Genomic DNA, 20,281 nt, shown 5'->3' with positions numbered 1-20,281 from the left:
GGCCGAGGTAACTGCATGGACTGGAAAGGGTGTGGGGTGGGCCATGCAGTCCTTTCCTCTGGTTTCTTCCTGCCAGCTTGGGAGGTGGGGGCAGAGGTGCAGGTCTATGAGGCCTTACTTGAGATCCAGAGACCTTAGTGAGGGAACAGTCTGAGGCCTCAGATTCCCCTGTCTGGGATGAAAATGAGGGAGACTTGGAATTCCCTGACGCTTTTACTGCCGTGGCCCGGGTTCAATCCCTGGTCAGGGAACTAAGATCCTGAAAGATGCGCAGCACAACCAAAAATAAAGAAAAAGAAAAGAAAAAAAAGAAAATGAGGGAGACTGGGTAGGGGTTTTTGCAGGTGCTAATACCCCTCCCCAACCCACTGCAGTATCTCCCTATCTTGCCAATCTTCTATAATAGTGGGGAAGGAGGGGAATCAGGGAGAATACCTGGGAAAGAGTCTGAGAAGTGCCCTATTCGTTCTACCATCTCTCTGTGGAGCTTCAGGCTGTCCCCTAGCAATAGTGCTTAAGCATCCTCCTCTCTCTGTGCCTCAGCCCAAAGTCAGCAAGGAGACAACCCCACTACTCTCCCACTTCCCCACCCAGGGACCTAACACCAGAGGAGACTAGTTCAGATCTCAGCTGGGCTGGTAAGCTAGAGGCCAGGTAGGGGTAGGAATCTGACAAAAACAGGACTGAGTCTCCCAAGAATTTAACCACCCAAAACTCCTCCAAGTCCCGTCCTAGGCAAGGACCCCTTCCTCCACCCCTCCCCCAACAGCTTAATCCAGGTCTATCTATCCCAGGAACCCAGCCTGCAGAGGGCCACCACCTGTCTGGCAGCCCCATGACAGTTAGGGGTGAGGAACAATAGTCCTGGGAGGGGCTGGGAAGTCAACTTTTGAGGAATACAGGGCAGCCTGGGACACATCAAGAACACCACCAGAAGAGTGAGGGGAAATGTGAGATGGGAGTGAGGGGGAATTCACAAGCCCAATCCATGCCTCTTCCCCAATGACTGGTGTTAGGGACTGCAGGAAGGAGGGGAAAAAGACTGCCTTGGACTGAGTCATTATAGGCATCAATGACCAACCAAGACACTCTCAAACCAAAAAGTCTCTTTATTGAGCGGTACCATACATGACTCAAATGGCCCAAAAAAAAAAAAAAAAAAAAAAAAAAAAGGCATTACAGCGGGCGGGGTGGGACATCCACCTTCCCTACCCCTTCCCTCAGCTCCTGACACAATATCCTTCCAAAAGTGGCAGCTGGAGTAGAGGAAACAGGATGTGGGGGACCCCAGAATCCAGAAGGAAGAGTGGGGAGAGAGGTGGTGCTAACACTTCTGGAACTGGCCACAGGAGAAGGCAGCGAAGCCACAGAGCTGCGTCCAGACTCATGGGACCCTGCTCTCGGCCTCACCCTGGGCCTGGAGCCTCCACATGTCCAATTGTGAAACAGAGCTGAGGATCCTGGCTGCCTCCCCTGTCCTTCTATGAAGAAGGGGAGAGAGGAGATACTGGGAGATGAAGGGCCTTTACTTCAGCTGGAGGACAAAAGCCTATTGCTCCCTGGTGGGCTCAGAGCTGGGACACCCTCAGTGGCTTCTCCCCCTCCTTGAAGGGCAGGGGAGGACTAGATATGCAGTCTGAGGAGTTGGGGAAAGAGAGTACTGGAGAGTGGATGAACCCCTCCTCCACCCATGCCTGCCCAACTGAGACAAAACAAAAAACACAGTGACAAACAAGGCTGCTCCCTTCCCTCCACACTCCCTAAGGCAGGGAGCCTCCCCTTCACCCCATCCAAGACAGCTGCTCTAGTGGAGGACTTGTAAAGAATATACACACCGTGGAGGGAGGGGGTTGGGGGCTGGGATAGAAGGAGTCACAAGCACTAGGAGGGCAGGCCAGAGTCCTAGAGGATGGGGAGACAGAGACAACAGCAGGGGGCTGTCACAAAAGTGAGGCCATCAATGGCGCCCTACCCCCATGGCATGCCTTCCCCAACTCCAGTCACCCCAGAGGAAAAGAGAAGAGAGATGGCAAAGTGTCTCCTTGGTCTGAAGCTCTCCAAACTGTGTAAAACGGTGATGCATACCCCACTACCTCCACATAGGCCCTAAGCTCTCCATCTGCCAGGCATAGGGAGGTAGCTGGACCTTTAATAAGGGGAAATAGGGGACATGAGTGATTTTTTTTTTAAACTTACATCTTTAATAATATTATTTTTTAAAAAACTTGGAGCTGGGATAGGTGGCAGAAGGGAGGAGCCCAAAGCTTTACCCCTCTACTACCAGCCACCTAAGGGGAGGGTTTGGAGGAGGGGCATTCAATCAAGCCCCATAACTTTTAAGTCCCTAAGGGCTGTGGGCATAGACAACCCCAGGCTTGAAGAGGGTGGAGTCAGGAGGATGAGGGAACCCAGAACCTGGGGTGAGGATGGAGGCAAATGCCCTGGGAGGTGGTCAGGACATTTCTCAGAGGCCCAGGGTCCACATAGGCATCCACATGAGTACCCCCTTCCCCAAAAGGCTCTGCAGAGGCCAGCCCCAGCCCAGGGCCACTGGGGGGGCAAATCTTGGCACCTGCCCCCAGTGAGTCCAGTTCCTCCCTGAAGCGGGTGGATGAGGCTGCCCATTTTAGATGCTCAGTCTCTTCATTCTGTCTTCTGCTCCCTGGGGCTTCGAGGGGTGGGGCAGACAGGCAGAGCGCTGGGTGGCGGTGGCCATGGCAAAGCCTTTACTGGGAGGCCTGTGACGTGGGGTTCTCCGATTTGCTCTCTTGGCTGGACGGAGGCTTGCTGTTCCAGGGGCTGTTGGCGCCCAGGGCAGGGGAGTTGTTAAAGCTGTCCTCGTCGTCAATGCCGTTGGCCGCGTCAAACTGGGTGTTCTCCAGACGGGTGATGAGCCTCTCGTCCTCGTCCCCGAACTCCCCGCCCATCAGGGTGGGCTCCCCCACCACCATCACATCCTGAGAGTGGCGGAGGTCCCCAAACATAATCGGGGCAGGGGCTCGCCCAGCCCAGGGCAGCAGATACCCCCAGAGCCCCAACACCCACCCGGGAAACTCAACCCCACACCCCCCAACTTATACCCCAATTTAAAACCCCAACTCCTCTGATACCCTCCGCCCCTGGAATACTTCCCACTGAATGACTGCAAAGCATCACAGCCTTTAACCTATATCCACTGGATTCTGGGAGAAGTCAGTCTACTCCTCTAGCTCCCTAGTCCATCTCTCCAAAATTTTAGGGGGCTCCTGAACTTCTGTCCAATGTAAGAGAGAAGGAGCAGATCAAAAACACCGGTGGGGAAACGTATGTGCATGTATGTATTCTAGATTTGCACACATTCAAGTCTGTGTGTCCCTCTGTCAGCGTGTGTGTCTCTCTGGTGGTCTGTGTGCCCCTAAGCTGTCTGTCCTTTATGTCCATACGTTCCCATGGCTGTCTCCGTCCCTTGATGTCGTACGTTGCTACGTCTGAGTCTGTGTGATCACAATCATGCACGTGACTGACAAGGACTGTCATCAGGGACAAGAGTCAGCCCACGATGGCAAAGTACACTGGGAAAAACTGTCTTTGTTTCTACGTCTGCTAGTGAGCTCAGGATGGGACAGGGTCAAGGGTCAGGGGCCAGCAGTGGGGCAGCCCAGAAGAGAGAAGAAAGCCGAGATGCTTACAGGTACCTGGCTGGAGAGGGCGAAGGTGCTGGCTGGGCTTTTCTTCTTGCTGTTGCTGTTGTTGGTGTTGCCACCCCCCGAGCTCATGGTGCTGCCCCCTGACATCTTCCTTTTCCGCCGCTTGCTGGGCTGCTGCCGTGCAGGCTCCGCTGTGCCAGGGAAAGGAGACTCAGGTGGGGTAGCACCCTGGGACCCTTATTCCCCATTCTGGCTCCTAAGGAGCCTGAGCCTACCCTGATCCCAATCTCGCAGACCCAGGAAAGAGGAAAGGGCTTTGTGAGGAGACAGCGATACAGCCTTGGGGAAGCAGCATCAGATACTGGTAAGAGCAGGTGCAGGTGCAAGGCACTCACCAGGGGGTGCTACCATGCGCTGCCACTTCTGGAAGAGGCAGGTCTTGAGACAGTCACGGGGGCTGAGGCTGTAGGTCTTGTGGCGGGACATGAGCTCCTGCATGGGCTCGAGTATCACACACAGCTGGGGGGAGACCAGTTAGTGGCTTGTCAGGGGACAGACGTGGAGTGGAGACCAAATGGGATGGGGCAGAAATTGGGTGATCAGAGACTCACTCGGAGGTAGTTAAGAGTGGAATTGGACAGCCCACACCGGGTGATGTTTTTGGAGAGCTGATCCAACATCTGGGGGTCCTGGGCCTAGAGGAGGAGAAAAGTAAGAATACTAGTACCTGGGTTGCATCTGCTCACCTGTCCTATCATCTTAGCCTCGTGACACCCAAGAGAAGAGGGACTACTATATAAAAACCCATTTTTCAGATGGATAAACTTCAACCCTCTGTCTAGGGCCACTGGTGGGTAATGGCAGACCTCGTTCCACCCTTCCCGCTGCCTGCCCTCAGCCTTGTGGCTTAGGTTCTGTGCACAACTCACATGCATGGCAAGGATGCTGCGGGGGATGAGCTCTCGGTGCTGCCGGATGCTGAAGTGCCACGTCTTTATCCGCATCATGTCATCAAACATGAACTCCAGGTACAACCGGCCCTCCACACAAACCTGGAAACAAGCTTGTCACAAGTCTGCTCACCTCCCCACATACGCAAAAGTATACCGGTTCCCCTGTTTCCTCATGATTCTCCCACTACACACACTCCTGCCACCTGAACAGAAATCTGGGTGCATAACTGACATGGACCATCTCCTCATATACCTGCCACACTGGCACACACACACACACAGACACACACACACAGACACACGCACACACACAGACACACACACACACACACACACAGTAGAAACGCTTAACAGATTCTTGTCCTCTCCTCTTGTAGCTAGTAAAACACTCGTCAGCCATAAGCTCCATGAGGACAGGCTCTTGTTCACTGGTGTCTCCCTGCGGCCGAGAAAACTGTCATGTACAAACTCAATACATGTCTGCTGAATACTGCAGCATGCCTGCCATCCCTGTGCATCCTGCCACTTCCCATTATGTCTCCCTGGGGAAAAGCCAAGTACATTTTTGGGAGCCAGAAGGGGACTCAAACCCACGTACTTCAGTGCTCCACATCCAACTGGGTGCTAACCTGGGTGAACATAGGTTTGCCATGCTGGGTCACCATGCTGCCCTGGTCACAGTCAAGGGAAACAAAGTTGCTGTGGAATGCCTCCTTGGGGTGCTTAAGTACATAGTAGAGCTCCGTAGCACCCCCCTCAAAGATGCTGCGGAAGTAGCGTGGGATCAGGGTCCGGCCAATGGCTGCAGAGATGGGACAAACTCTTCAGAACAGAAGGATCTCAAAAGTGGTCAGGCAGATACCATCCCTGCCAAGACAGATCCCCTGGGACAAATACCCACGCCCAGATCTTAGAAGGACACAGGAGATGTACGCTCTTACAGCGGCACTGGCAGGACCCCCAGAGGTCACTCACTATATCTCTTTGGTCCATCCTCCAGGCAGAAAGTGATGGTTAACATGGCATCATCCTCAAAGAACTCAGTCGTGAAAGCATCCCACCAGAGATTGTCACACTCCTAAGAAGCACAGGGAAGGGTGTGTGTGTCAGAAGACATGCCACAGGGGTGCCCAGATGGCCCTCTCCCTCCAAGCTCCTTTCCCTTGGCTATACCTCTGTCCAGTTTTGAAGCCGTTTGTTAAGCTCGAATATCCTGTAGTCAGTTTGGTTGCCATATGGTGTGTGCCTCCTGGGGGAAGTGAAGAAGGGAGATCAGTAGGAGCAGAGCCTCCCCCCACCACCCCCGCCTTCACCCCTGTAATGGAAAGCACCAACCTCCCCACTGGGCTCCACTTACCCAATCCCAGGCTCCAGGTAGGTAGGCGGGTACATGGGAGTTGGGCTGTGTAAGGGAAGAGGCTATGAGAATGGGGGTGGAAGACAGGAATTATTGGGGGGTGTCACTCCCTCCCCTTTTCAGGCAGGATGCCATCTGGGGAAGGAACAGGAAGTGGACAAGAAACTCACCCCACATCCCGATCTAGCATGGTGCCGGGATGGAAGGGGGGGAAGGCGTTGCCGTTCGGGGGCTCCTTGGGTGAGTACAGCTTGAATGACTTTGAGGAACAACCTAGAAGGGAAAGAAAGAAGGGGTCTCCTGAGTCCCTCTTGGCAGTGCTCCTGGAAGTCTGCTAGACTGTATGCACAGGGACTGGTCTTCTGGAGCCCCCGAGGGCACTAGGGGAGGGAGACTACCCTACGGAGCACCTATCCCAGTTTTTATTAAGAAACTAGAAGTTCTCAGCCCTAATACCCAAGACCCCATTTCTTCATGTGGCTGAGCCCTGGATGACAGAATTGAACCTGGGAAGAAATGTCAGCACCACAAGATAAATAAATATCTAAATATCAGAATCTAAAATTTTGATAAACTCCCTTTTCATCTACATTGTTTTGTTTAATCATCATCACAACCTTGTGAGGTAGCAGGGTCGAGTGTAACATTCCCATTTTATAAATGAAGCAACTAAAAGTTCAAAGGGACTTACCAAGATCGTACAGCTACTAACTGGCAGAGTTAGAACTCAAGTCCTAGGGCTCAAGCCTAGTCTTCCAATTCCCATATCCTATAGTATTTACCCCTCTATTGCCCTCTGGAGACCAGGTTGGGGGAGGGTAAAGGGGGATTTTGCCAACTCCCTGCTCCTTCTCCACCCCCAGGGTCTCAGGAGGGCAGGGGATAGAAAGATAAAGGGGGGGGGTAGTGCCTGCTGGGTGCCGCCCACCAGATAACCAGTTGGGCCTTCTGCCTCTCACACCAACGGCCACTCCCTTATCAGCCCAGCCCCCCACACACACACCCACCATGGGTCTAGTATTGTCTCCAAACCAGAAACCCAAAGCCTCAACCCCTTTTCTCTCCTTAGACTTGCAGTGAGGGAGGGAGGTAGATGGGCCTCCAATGGGTCCCACTCTAGTTACATATAGAAAATAAACAGCCCCAGGGAAGGAGCCTAGGTTTCAGGGGCTCAGTCTAGGAGGCAAGTGGTAACTAGACAGGGTCTCGGCTTGTGTGTATCTGTGCATGAGCTCATGTGTCCCCTCTCCACCTCACTCAGAAGCATACACAGTTCTACTCCTGCTCTACTATTACCTGACTGGAAGAAGTGTTACTTTCATAGCTAGGTAAGAGCCAGGTACCCTCACAATGCCACTTATCCCCTCCCCACCAGACAGGAGGAGATCGTGAAGCAGAGTCCTAGTCACAGCTGCTTCCTCATGTCCCCCAAACTTGACTGCATTTGGAAGGGTAGCTGTATCGGCTGTATCTGAGCCCCATCTCCAATTTAGATACAAAATCTATTTTGTTCCTCGGGAGGAAGAGACAAAGGAAGACCCTGTACCAACATGTATCATTTAATTCTCTCCCCTGGGTCCCCTCCTCACAATATGGGCCAAAGGAGGGTCCCAGAGAGGCCTACCCTCCACCGTCCCCAAAGACTCAGTGCCAAGACTCAGAGCCTGTGTGTACCTGCACACGCGTGTGCCTCATCCTGCCTAGCAGGCTTGCACCCTCAGCTTGCCCCAACATGTCTACCAAGGGCTGGAACCCAGCAGCCCCAGGCAGGATCAGGGTGCCTGCAATAGGCCCTTGCCCCACGCATGAGCTCTCATAGGCCACATCCAAATGCTCCCAGCACGACATACACAGCCTTCACATGCCAGTCAGGACTGAATGAGGAGCATGTGTCCTCAGGAAAGAGGCAGTCCCACCCAACCCCAAGTCCCCCCACTCCACAGACAGGTGGACAAGGCCATGTAGGAAGTCAAAGCTCACATTAGCAACCAGAAGCCAGGCCTGGGCAATGCACCCAGTAGTCTAGATTATTAGACCTGGCCCTCATCCCCTACCTAGGCCCTCCTTTCCCCAAAAGCATTACTGCCCCTGCCCCTCAGTTTCAGGACCACTTGAAATGTATCAGCTCAAGACCCTAAAGAGGAGGGAGGCAAAACACCAGGGTTCCTCTCTAACTCTGAAAAAAGTTTCAGAGCTTCAATTTCTCACTTGAGAAATGACAGGCATTGCCTGGGGCTAGGTAACAGTACTGAGGAGCTAAAGCCCAAAGCTCTGGGGCCTCTATTTACACGACCAGTGAATGGACACAAATAAACTCAGCATCTCTCCAGAGCCATAGCAACTCCCAGTAGCCCCAGCACAAGGGCTGGGGAGTGAGAAGAGAAGGGGAGGGAACATCACCCAGACCATCTGTCCCTGCTGCTGCCTGTCCCCAGCAGCAGGGGTAGAGGGAGCACCGTGGGGGTGGGAGTGAGGGGATGGATGTGTCATCCAGTCTTGGAGTCAGGCAGAGTCCCGTCTCCCACCTCTAGCAACCTAGGAGCCCTTAGGAAGGGGGAGGAGAGAGGAAGAGCCCAGAACTAGTAAAGTTTTCTCAGAATGGAAGCTGCATCCTGTGGCCTAGGGGGGCACCTCCAGCTGGGTATTTCCATGGTAACCAGCCTGACCCGAGGGCAGGCCCCCTCCCTCTGGGGGCTGACCAGAGGTCAGCAGGCCCGAGAGCCCTCTCCTCTATGAGCTGGGTCACCTCTCTCACAGCCAGCATACCAGGCCCGGGCCAGATGGAGGACCTTCCACCCACCCCCAACAGGCTTGCAGGGTGCCCAGACTTACTTACCTGGGAGAACTGAGGGGGCCAGGAGAGGTGCGGGGAGCGGCTGCGAGCCCAGAGGGGCCCTGGCAGGGGTGAGGCCTGAGTGGGGGCCAACTTCAGCCGCTCATGTCCCGAGTGGGACAGGCAGGCCTGGCTGGGAGTTCCACTCCGCGGGCTGCACAAAGACTCGCACGCACGGCCTCGGCCCGCCCCACGGCGGCCACAGCCCCGGGAGAAAGTTACAATGGCCACTGGGCTGGGGACCCGGGGCCAGGGGGCCGGCCTGGGGGGCGGGGGGCCGCGGGGAGTCCGGAGCCTTCTTTGTTTGCAAGGTTTCCCTCAACAATGGCTGCTCCGCTCTTTCCTCCTCCTCCTCCTCCTCCTCCTCCTCTGCTCTCCCCGCCGCCGCCTCTGCCTCTGCCTCTGCCTCCAAGCAGCCCGCCCGCCCTCCCCAGGCCAGCAGGCCCCTCCGCCGGGGCACCAGCAGAGGCAGGGCCCGGCACTCACACTCACTCACACTCGCTCACGCACAGACACACACAGCGCCCCGCCGGCTCCCTTCCTTTTCTCCCTTTCTCTCCCTCCCTCCCCGCTGGCTCTCTCAGAGCCTCTCTCAGAATGAGGCCCCAGGGCGGGCGGAGGGTGGAGCTGCCCCCACCGGCCCCGCCCCCTCCCTGCGAGGAAAGAGGAAGAGGGAGAGAGGGGAGGGAGAGAGCTTGAGAGAGGGAGGCAGGCAGGGAGGACTGCTGAGAAAAACAAAAGAGAGACAGAGACTGGGAGAGACAGGGGACAGGCCGGAGAGAGGGATACAGAGAGACTGGGTCTGGAGAGACCGGGATGGAGGGGAGGGCTGTGGGAGCCAGGAACTGGAATGCCGCTCCCAAGCCCCAAGCGGGGTGCTCAGGGGTGAGCTGGGGAGCCTAAGCCACAGGCAGGGATGGAGGAGGGCACTCGTCGTCTCTGGAGACTCCCAGTATCTTCTAACGGTCTCCCAAACATCCCCCAAATCTCTCTTCCTCTCCCTAGTGATCTCTCGGGTTGAAGGCTGGCCTGAGCAGCCACCCGTGGCTGGTGAAATCCCAGAGCAGCTGGGGGGGAGGCTCCAGGGGGTTATTTTTGACAGAGACACACTCAGACTTCAGCCTGTAAACACTGATTGGAAGGAGGGGGACACTCCAGGTTCCCTGCCCCCAACCCAGCTTAGTTCCAAATGCTGACTACCTTTGCAGGAAGCCCCCTTTCCCCCACCCACCCATCATCACCACCACCACCACCACCACCACCACCACCACCACCGGATGCACGTGGGTGCAAGGGAAAGGGGCTCTGTTAGAGCTCAGGAAGGCAAACTTGCCCATCTGAGGGTCCCCAGAAGGGGTCTAGTCTGCTGCTGAATCCTCCCCCAAACCCTAGGAAAAAATGGTATATGGTTACCAGGGTAGGAACCTGTTCTCCAATGCAAGGGGGGAAGCCCAAGAGAGGGGGCTTTTCTAAAACTTGGATAGTGGTCCAGGCCCTACTACCTGGACAGAAACACACACACACACACAGTCTCTCTCTTTCTCTCTCTCTCTTTCTCTCTCTCTCTCACATGGGAAGTGGGGGGCAGTAAGGACTTCCTTCTTCTTTGCAATTTGAGTCTCAGCTTTGTATTCCCACCCCCCCCAACCAGATTCACACACAGCCCCACAACAGGATGGTATACACACCAGCTGACTGTGCAATAATAATACTATTGCATCTGGCTCTGTGAACATCCTCCACACACAATTAACACAGCTCACTCTCACACAAATCCGTACCTGATACACACTTCAACCTGTGATATACCTCAAACCTCAAATAAACCCAAACCCAGGACACACACACATACACAGTGGGACCTGTGACGCACATGCCCCAAGCCCCAAGACACACCCCAAAACTGCATTATACCTCCTGAACCTTTGACAGACTGCTACACACATACCCTGACCATTTGTTACCCAGGGACTAACCCCACCCCCCTCTGAAATCTGCACACCATTCTCCATCATGGCCTGGCCATATGATATATCCTGGCTTTCATAAACCTATCGAAATCTATACTCTTCAGCCAGAATGCCTACCATCATACTGCCTACCACCAGGACTTGAGATACTTGTCCTGACTCCCAAATTTACAGCCCAACTCTGGGATAACTACATTCCTCCCCCACAGACAGGACAATTCCTGTCATTTGTTTTGTGCCTTTAAACTTTCCAAAGCACATTCACAGGCAGTACCTCAAGAGATCCTAATAGCATCCAGGGCCTATTATCCGAACTTGCACAGATTACAGTGAGACAGGAGGGCCTGAGGCTGGAACCCTGGTTCTAACCCCACTCACACAAGCCCAGCCCTGGGGCACTGCAGCCATTCCTACTGCCTGCCCCCTCCAAGGAATGGTCACTCCAGGCCCCAAATGACTATCTACTTGGGGAGGGGAGATGGTTGTGTGCTCTGGCTTCAGCATCCAGTTCAGAACTCAGAACCCCCACCCAGTCTGTCTCCTCAAATTTCAGGGAGAAGGGCCCCTAAATACCAAGATGTATCCAGACCCTGGCATATCATTCAAAACGGGCCCTCTCCTAGTTCCCCTTCTCCAGCAAGTCCTCTCTCAGTTCGGACTTAATTCTCCCACTTGCACAGGGGCAGATGAGGTCCAACTAAAGAGAGCAACTCAGAGTTAGAAGGCTCTAAAATTGGTGGGAGGTGGGGTGGGGAGAAAGCAGGGAGCAGCAAAGACTGACAAAGGTGATGAGGGAGGGAAGAGCAAGAGCACCCCTGCTGGAGGTGGGAATTCTGAAGGGGAGCAGCCCGCCCCAGCCCACAGGATAAGGTACCAGCACTGCCCCCTGCCCGGGCCCCTGGGGCTCCCTGACCCAGGCCTCCAGTGTGCCTGCCCCCCTTCCTTTGTCTGTGCCCGGCCTCCCGTTGGCCTGGCGCTCTGCCATCCTCCTCTCCTGGCTCCCAGCCGCCACCACTGCTGCCTCCTCCCCTCCCCCTACTCCTCCCTACCTTAACCCTTCTGAGTCACATGCTGCCCCAGACAGGCCCTGGCCCCCTCAGCAACCTGCCCTGCCCAGGATGATGTCCCTTAGCAGAGGTCCTCCCTGCTCCTGACCAAAGCCCCAGAAGCTACTACACACCCCAGGAGCACTATGAGAGCTACATGTGTGTATGTGTGTATCTTGTAGTGTTTCCTTCTGCATGTGCATGTGTGTGGGTCTGCGTGTGCTCTGGCTTCCCTCAGTCACATGTGTGGGGCATGTGCTGTCTCTGCCGGGCTGGGGGAGGAGGAGCCGGGAGACAGCAGAGCACAAAGGAGAGACTCAGGCAGGCAGGCAGGCAGGCGGCAGGCAGGCAGCCTGCCAGGGCGCCTGGGCCCCCACCCCAGGGCTGCTCAGGTTGCGGGGGGTGGTCTTTAGGCCTGGACTGGACATGCTGCCACGGGGTCCCTGTGTTCAGCCATGTGCTCACACACACCCATGCAAGCGTGGCGCCCTCCCTTACCCCGAATCCTACCATTTCTAACCCCCAGGCCACTCTCATGCCCCTCCCCAAGTGGTTCTCTTGAAGACTAACCTCCATCCATCCTCTGTGGCACCAATCCGTAAGACTTCCTCACATTCAGGAAAAAGATTCCCCACTCTCGGCCATCTTAGGCCCCCTCTTCCCCAACCAGATCACCAGACACACAAAAGGAACATACCTTTTAGGGCACTGCCTTAAGTTGTCCCCCCTCACACATACAGGTCCTCTTCTGTACCCATGCTGCTCCCTGAGAGACTGAGAGGGAAACTTTCTCCCTTCTCCTACAGGACCAGGCACCCTACCTCAACTTCAAGATCAACCTCCCATCTACCTCCAGCCTGACAACCTTTCCATACTCACCTCCTGCTCGCTATTTGTAGGCACTAATAATCATATTTAAGACTCAGCCCTTTAGCTACGCTTATGTAGGGTGATGGAGGATCAAGGCCATGGGATGGACTCAGAGAATGGATGGATCTGAACAGGGTACTCAGCATGGGGCAATTGTAAAGAAAATACACAAACACACACACCAAGCTGGTAGGAGGAGGAATGATGGGGCCAGGAAGGATTCCAGCTTGGCAGGCTCTTCCCTCTCCTCCTCTCCCCGACCCTCTGCAGCAGGAGCCAGGGGTTCCCACACCTGGATATCCCAGGATTCTTAGGCTCTACTAGCCCTCCCTCTGGGCCCCATGCCCCTTAAACGTCAGCCTCAGCAGGCACTTTAATGTGTGCCCAGCCCAGCAGAGCTTTGGCCCGGGTCACATGATTTTCAAGGAAGCTTCCGCACTGGCAGCTTCCCTTGGGGATGTGTGTTGGGGGGAGGGGGGTTTCCAGTTGTGAGGTATGGGCCTCCCAGAGAACAGGGCATTTGGAGGGGCTAAGGATCCAAACCAGGCTAGATTCAGGAATACCTGACTTTCCAGAGAAAGCTAACTCCTGCCTGGGACAGAAGGGGGTCCTGCAGATAATTCAAGAACCCAGAGTCCTGGGGATGGATATAAACCGTGTTCTGAGGCCCTCTGAAGACCACCTCTCCAGTCACACGGCCCCTCTCCTTCTCCCTGGCAGCAGGAAAGAACTCAGACCCAGGCCTTCCTCCTCCCTAGGAAAGAACTCAGACCCAGGCTGTCTGTCACTGGCAAGAGCTGATGTGTTTGGGGGGAGGCAGGTATCTGAACCTAAGTCCTCTCATTGGGGTCAAGCATCGCTCCCCTCAATTCAATTCTCACAAGTCACTCTTATTTCCTAGCTTGCCTGCTGCCACATTCCCCCTCCCACTAGGGCGAAGATGCCAGACCCAAGGGCCCAATTATCTGCCCCCCACACCCCAGGAGGACCTCGTGTCCCTCAGGAGGGCCAACCTTCCCTGGCAACAGGCAGGATAATTTGGAGGGGGGCAAGACGGCCCCCAATCAATCCCTCCCCCCAAACAGGGTCCTCAGAAACAGCCTGGAGGGAGGTGTCACAGAATAGGTAAGAGGGAATAGGCAGCAGGGAAGGGGGGGCAACCCAAACCAGCCAATCACAACTGTATGATGACCTGAGGGGGGGGTCAAAAGTCCAGACTCACTTCTGATTGGCTAACACCCTGGAATTCTGGGAATTTCAGCCCCCCCAAAACCCCTCCCTAAGTAGCCTCCTCCACCAAAAAACACACACAAGCTAACCCCAGCGCCCCTTACCCGTGCCTCTGGGCTGCTGCGCATTTACACAGTTGGGGAAAACCTTCCCCCGACTGAGGCCCCACACACCCCTCAAGCCTCCGACCACAGCCATGCCATCGACGCCCCACACACAAGTTCTCACCAAACAAGGGGTGAAGGATCGGCAGGGAGGGTTCGGGGAGGGGCCGGGCGGCAGCGCGCCCCACTCACCAGGACAGGCACAGCCCACTGACATCTTCACATCGCCCGCCGCTGGGGGCCCAGCCAAGTCACGGTGCCCGCCCCGCGCGGGGACAGGCCGGGCATGAGCCGCCGCCGCCGCCCGCGGCCCCCGCTGTCCTCGCCGCCGGCCTGGCCCGGCCTCGGCCCGGTGCGGGCGGCCCCTGGCTGCAGTGAGGGGCCTGTCAGGCGTGGAGCAGACAGGAAGGAAGCCAGGCAGGAAGGCGAGCTGTCTCTGCGTGTGTGCGCGCGGGTGTGCGTCCCCGGAGTGTGTGTCTGTGTGTGCGCGTGTGCGTGTGCGTGTCTGTGCGCTCCCGCCGCCCTCCCCGCCGCCAACGCCGCCGCCGCTGCCGCTCGCCCCCTCTAGCTCTCGCGCTCCCTCTCGCTCTCGCTCTCGCTCTCCCTCTCGTAGGCGCCCGCTCACCAGCTCTAGTCGGGCTGGGCCGGGCTTTATTAATATGCTAATTGCCTGCTAGTGGGCGGGGAGAGCAGTGTCAAAGTGACCCGGGCGAGGGCGCAGCGGGTGGCGACTTGCGTGCGCCGCGCGGCGGCGGACGGCGAGGGGCCGGCAGCGCTCCGAGTTCGGCGTGCTTGTGACGCAGCTTTTAAAAAAGGAGACCGAGGCAGAGACCCGGGAGAGGGCGGGCGAGGGGAAGGGAGAGGAAGCGAAGCCTCACGCTGGGTGTCCGTTCTCCGGGCGCCGCTGGGTTGGGAGCTTAGAGGAGCCGAAGCGGGAGCCGGGACTGGGGGAGGCGGGGCCAGGGTGGGCTTTGAGATGTAGCTCTCTCTCCACCCCCGGCCGCGCTCTGGGAGGGAAACGCGACTGCCGACCCCCCGCCCATGCTCTCTGCTGAAACCCCAATCTTAATCTGGAGGCCCCTGGTTATGCGCTTCCACCCCAACGTGGGTGGGGAAAGCAGCACTATCTTAATTCTAGTAGCAACCCCTGAATTCACCTCCCCCCTAAATTAATTACCCCTCCCTTGCCTGCTAAACCAGTTGGGACTGGCCCTAAAAGGGTTAATTAGGTGAGGTCCCGGCGCTCCCTCGCCTAATTGCCTGCGATCTGTGTTTTGCTGGGAGAAGGGCGGGCAGCGAAATGACCGCCAGGTTGGTCTGGGGAGGGAGAATCCGTAGGCTGTCCTTTACCCTTGCAGACTCTGACTCATCAGTCAAGATGCTCACCTCCCTTCCCCCTTTCTCCATCCAGTTTCAGCCTCCCTCCCCCTGCTCCCCCCACCCCCAATCGCCTGGAAGCTGCTTTCCTTTGAGGGCCTCCGAGACTGGGAAGAACAGGAAGCAAACCCCTCCAGTGCCCCCTACCCGCAGGGGCTGTGGCCTCAGTTGGAGGGGGTGGGGTGGAAGGGAGGATGATGTGGATGGTCAACGTAAGGAACACTCCTTCCCCAGGGAGGAGCTTCCCAACCTTCAGGCGCTCCTCAAGGATTCCCTAACCCAGCCGGGGTGGGGGGCAACATCTCCATCTCCATCCCTTCCCAAAAGCCCAGCCTTAGCTGCCTCATAAACAGGAAATACCTATTAGCTGGGAGGAGGGAGGGGAGGGGAGAAGTCTGGAAGAGAGAGTTGGGGGTCCCCAGCTGCTAGCTTCTCTTCTTTAAGCTTCAGGGTGGGCTACAGGAGTAGATGCTGGGGACCTGGCCTGGTGTCCCCTTCCTAGGGCGTCTGCCCCAGACTGGGTGAAGGGTCCTCCTTCCCTTTGTTACTTAGGTGGGGATTGATTGTGAAGGTTCCCTCACCCCTGCCCAGAGTCTGCACAGCTGGCTTGACTGGCTGGGGGAGGGTTATAGATGTGGAAGCTTAAGTGTTTATGAGACCCCTTAAGCTTTTGCTGAGGGAGCAAGAAACGAAGGGCAGATGCAGAGTCTGGGAGTTGAAAAGAGGGCCTGCCCAGGGATGGGCATCCCCTCCCTTATGCTCAGGAGAGGGTGGGGGAAGGGAACTGTAAGCATAGCCTCTCACTAACTCCAGCATTCCGTCCACATTGTGGATTCCCCCACCCCTAGCTTTCCCTACCTCCACCCTCTGGGGGGCAAGGGGGGGCGAGATAGAAGCCTGCAGAGGGATGTGACTGAAGCCATCCACACTTACACAGTTATTTCCTTGGCAGCATCCCCTGCCTGTGTCCACCTCCTCCCCACGTTCCGCAGGGCAGAGGTCAGCACTACAGGGAGTAAAGGGAACCTAAAGCAATGGAAACTTAGCCTGGAATTTTGGAAACCTCAGTTTGAATTCCAGCTTTGCCCCTCACTAGCAAATTACCTGGGACAACTGACTTCCCCATTCTGAACTCTAGCTTTACCCTCTGTAATTGGTACCTGCAGCTTGATGAAAGTCAAATGAGACAATGTATGCCCAGTCGCCTAGCCCAATGCCAGCCATGTAGTCAGTACTCAATATACATTAGCTCCTTTCTGCTTTCTTTGAGGTTATCGGTTATTTCAAAAGTTTCAGGGGCTTCCCTGGTGGTGCAGTGGTTGAGAGTCTGCCTGCTGATGCAGGGGACACGGGTTCGTGCCCCGGTCCGGGAAGATCCCACATGCCGCGGAGCGGCTGGGCCCGGAGCCTGTGCTCCGCAATGGGAGAGGCCATGAACAGTGAGAGGCCTGCGTACAGCAAAAAAAAAAAAAAAAATTTCAGGAGTGGGCTGAATTGGCTGGACCCCTTTCACTCTCTACTGTGTACGAATTTGCCTTCCCCCAATCCTGTAACCACTCACCCCTAAGGCCACTCATTCCAAATAACTAGCTTGGCCAGATTCCACGGTGATCACCAATCACTTGAGTGGACAAAGGGGCTTATAACCCACCCTATAGGGGACTTTGCCTCCTCTCAATCTAAGGCTCCCTTCTCCTAGATTACACATGTGGAAGGTGGAAGGCTGGGAAGAAGAAAAACAGCATTTGTTGAGTATATACTATGTGCCCAGTACTGCGCAAGGTGTTTCACACCTGAGATCTCATTTACTTTTAATAATGACCTTTGGAAGAAGGTGCTGTTACCTCCATTAAACAAACAAGAAAACAGATTCAGGAAGGCTAATAAATTCAAACTTTCTGTAAAACATTCTTCTCTGTCTTCTTTGCCTACTAACTAGTTAATGCCTTTTAAACCTCAGTTACACCTTCACCTCCTCTGGGGAGGTACTCCTCTCACTCCCACCCCAGCTGATCTATTGGTCCTGTTTCCTTTAAGGAAATATTATCTCAGTACTGTTGAATGGGTGATTAAGTTAAGTGGATTCACCTCCCTGAACTTGCCCAAGGTCACACAGCTAACAAGTACTTGACCCAGTGCTCTTCTCTGCCTTACTTCTAGTTTGGACTAGGCCTGGGGAAGAAGAGGAAACCATCATTGGAGCAGCTCTGGAAACTGTGCTGCAGGCAAAAATGGGAGAAGTCACAGATGCCTGGCAGATAGCCCTGGGGTGTGGTAGGAAGGCAATGAGTCTATGTGGAAGGTCTTTAATGACAAGGTCCTGGAGGGTGGCAGGCTTAGCTGATGTGGATGGATAGATTTGAGCACCCAGTATTTTCTTTTTTTATGGCTGCGTTGGGTCTTCGTTGCTGTGCGCAGAGTTTCTCCAGTTGCGGCAAGCGGGCGCTACTCTTCGTTGAGGTGAGCAGGCTTCTCATTGCGGTGGCTTCTAGCTGCAGAGCACGGGCTCCAGCATTGTGGGTTTCAGTAGTTGCAGCATGCAGGCTTAGTAGCTGTGGCTCACAGGCTCTAGAGCGCAGGCTCAGTAGCTGTTGCGCATGGGCTTAGTTGCTCCGCAGCATGTGGGATCTTCCCGGACCAGGGCTCGAACCCGTGTCCCCTGGCATTGGCAGGCGGATTCTTAACCACTGCACCACCAGGGAAGTCCAATATTTTCTTTTTTGAGGTGAAATCACATGACATAAATTAACCATTTTAAAGTGAATAATTCAGGGACTTCCCTGGGGGACCAGTGGTTAAGACTCTGCACTTCCACTGCAGGGGGCGTGGGTTCAGTCCCTGGCCAGGGAACTAAGGTCCTGCATGCCATGTGACGTGGCAAAAAAAAAAGTGAATAATTCAGGGGCATTCCAATATTTTTAAATACAGTCATTAGTGCAAGATGGACTCTAGACATGGGGATGAAGCAAAATGGGAAGTGAGAAGAGGTGAGGTGGTAAGGAAAGGAGAAGGGAAGAGGAGCCCCACAGAGAGGCAGACAGCAGAAGCAATGAGCTAGACTGCTTTAGGACAGGTGGGTTCCCTGCTTCTTCCAGCTCCTAGAACCTGTCCCATCCAACTTCTTCTCCTGACCTTGACCTTGGCCTTCTCTATTTTCTCCCACATTTCTCTTAGCCCTGAAACTCCCTCAAATACTCATTGATATTGCTCTTTCTTTCAAGGACGCATCTTCTTTTTCCATCAAGATGGCAAATATGTCTTACTGATGGCTCTGTCCCCAGCACCTAAGAAGGTGCCTAGAACCTGATATGTGTCCTATAACACTTACTAAATGATTATAAGAATTCTGATAGGATTTATCTTTCCCTGCTCCAACAAGTGACTCCTTCCCTTCTTGTCCATTTACCATCACCATCACCATTTACCATTACCATCCCTCTCTCTGTCAAATCAGTTTGGCAGATTTGGCCAAATAAATATGTAGAAGGCCCCATCCTTGTGTGGAGGAAACATTACGTCTGGAGGAAAGGGATCTAGGAATCTGCATTTTAAAGAAGTGCCTCAGTTGGTTCTTACACATGCCAATATTTGGGAATAGTTCCTTCTAAAAGGGTCCATGCCCCTTCAGAGCATGCCACCAAATGGGATGAAACCTATTCATTCATTCCATAAGCAACTGCTTAGTACAGTGGGGGATACACTACTAAGAACAGAGGAACCAAAGAAAACAGTCTACTCTATTCACTGTGTGCCCCTGGGCATATTGTTTAACCCTCCCTTAGCCTCAATTTCTTCCTCAGTAGAATGTGGACAATAATCCCTACTTTTCTAATACTTCCAGGGATATTGCAAGGAGACAGCAAGCTCAAGACTGTAAACCATTCCTCAACTGTGGGTTGTTTGGGGCTAAAAATAAAGCACTAAAAGGAATATTGCCTGAAAGTTTGCATCTCCCTGAAAGAATAACTGTAAACCAGGTATATTAATTATCTATTACTATGCAACAAGATACCCTCAAATTCAGCACCTTAGACAACAAACTTTGTTATCTCCCTTGGTTTCTTTTTATTTTTTATCTTTTTTCCCTCAGTTTCTGAGGGTCAGGAATCCAGGAGTGGGTAAGCTGTTGGTTCTGGCTCATAGTCTCTCGCAAGGTTGTAGTCAAACTGTTGTCCAGGTCTTCAGTCATCTTGACTGGGGCTAGAGAATAAGCTTCCATGTTCACTCTAGTGGTTATTGGCAGGCCTTAGTTCTTCAATGGCTGTTGGACACAGGCTTCAATTTTTTGCCACATGGGACTCTCCATGGGGCTGCTCACAATATGGCACGCTGCTGTCACTAGAGTAAGAGATCAGAGAGAGAGAGAGAGAAACAAAAACACCTGGGCTGAAGCCTCAGTCCTTTTACCATCTAATCTTGGAAGTGACATATCATCACTTCTGCCTTATCTTATTGGTTACACAGACCAACCCTGGTACAAATGGGGAGAGAACTACATAAGAGTGTGAATAACAGGAGGCAGAGGTTATTGGGACCCATCCTGGGGGTTTTCAATGACAACAGGTCTGGTCCTTAGTGTTGCAGGTCTGGAGGTTTAATTTAGGAAGTTAATCAGAATTCATCAGATTCAGGAAACTGATTCACACAAATTAAATACACATGAAACATTATCTTGGTACTACTCTGCCTCTTTTCTAGAACTCCTTAGTTAAACTAGTCTTCCTTTTGAACACAAAAAATGTGTTGTCGAACTTCCCTGGTGGTGCGGTGGTTAAGAATCCACCTGCCAATGCAGGGGACACAGGTTTGAGCCCTGGTCCGGGAAGATCCCACATGCCGTGGAGCAACTAAGCCCATGCGCCACAACTACTGAGCCTGCTCACCTAGAGCCCGTGCTCTACAACAAGAGAAGCCA

General features: G+C 54.3%; 1 protein-coding gene across 3 annotated transcripts; it reads right to left on the bottom strand.

The window, feature by feature from the left end:
- Window positions 1–1,175: 1,175 nt before the first annotated feature.
- LDB1 (LIM domain binding 1) lies at window positions 1,176–14,625 on the bottom strand. Of its 3 annotated transcripts, none has more exons than XM_030865418.3 (11): window positions 14,182–14,625; window positions 6,107–6,209; window positions 5,937–5,981; window positions 5,753–5,828; window positions 5,555–5,657; window positions 5,209–5,381; window positions 4,556–4,678; window positions 4,238–4,321; window positions 4,022–4,145; window positions 3,675–3,817; window positions 1,176–2,957 (listed from the first exon to the last, which is right to left on the bottom strand). In XM_030865418.3, exons 1-11 carry the CDS (start codon window positions 14,204–14,206, stop codon window positions 2,727–2,729), a joined length of 1,230 nt encoding a protein of 409 aa, XP_030721278.1. In that variant the 5' UTR covers window positions 14,207–14,625; the 3' UTR covers window positions 1,176–2,726. The 3 variants fall into 3 exon arrangements, with proteins under 3 accessions (XP_030721278.1, XP_030721275.1, XP_030721276.1); XM_030865415.3 differs by having other exon boundaries at window positions 3,669–3,817; window positions 14,182–14,624; XM_030865416.2 differs by lacking the exon at window positions 14,182–14,625 and adding an exon at window positions 8,773–9,968 and having other exon boundaries at window positions 3,669–3,817.
- Window positions 14,626–20,281: the final 5,656 nt, after the last annotated feature.

The sequence above is a fragment of the Globicephala melas genome, chromosome 16, assembly GCF_963455315.2.
Source record: "Globicephala melas chromosome 16, mGloMel1.2, whole genome shotgun sequence".
In the NCBI taxonomy this organism is placed as follows: domain Eukaryota; kingdom Metazoa; phylum Chordata; class Mammalia; order Artiodactyla; family Delphinidae; genus Globicephala; species Globicephala melas.
The sequence above is the reverse complement of the archived record's forward strand: the minus strand, read 5'-3'. Positions and strand labels throughout refer to the sequence as shown.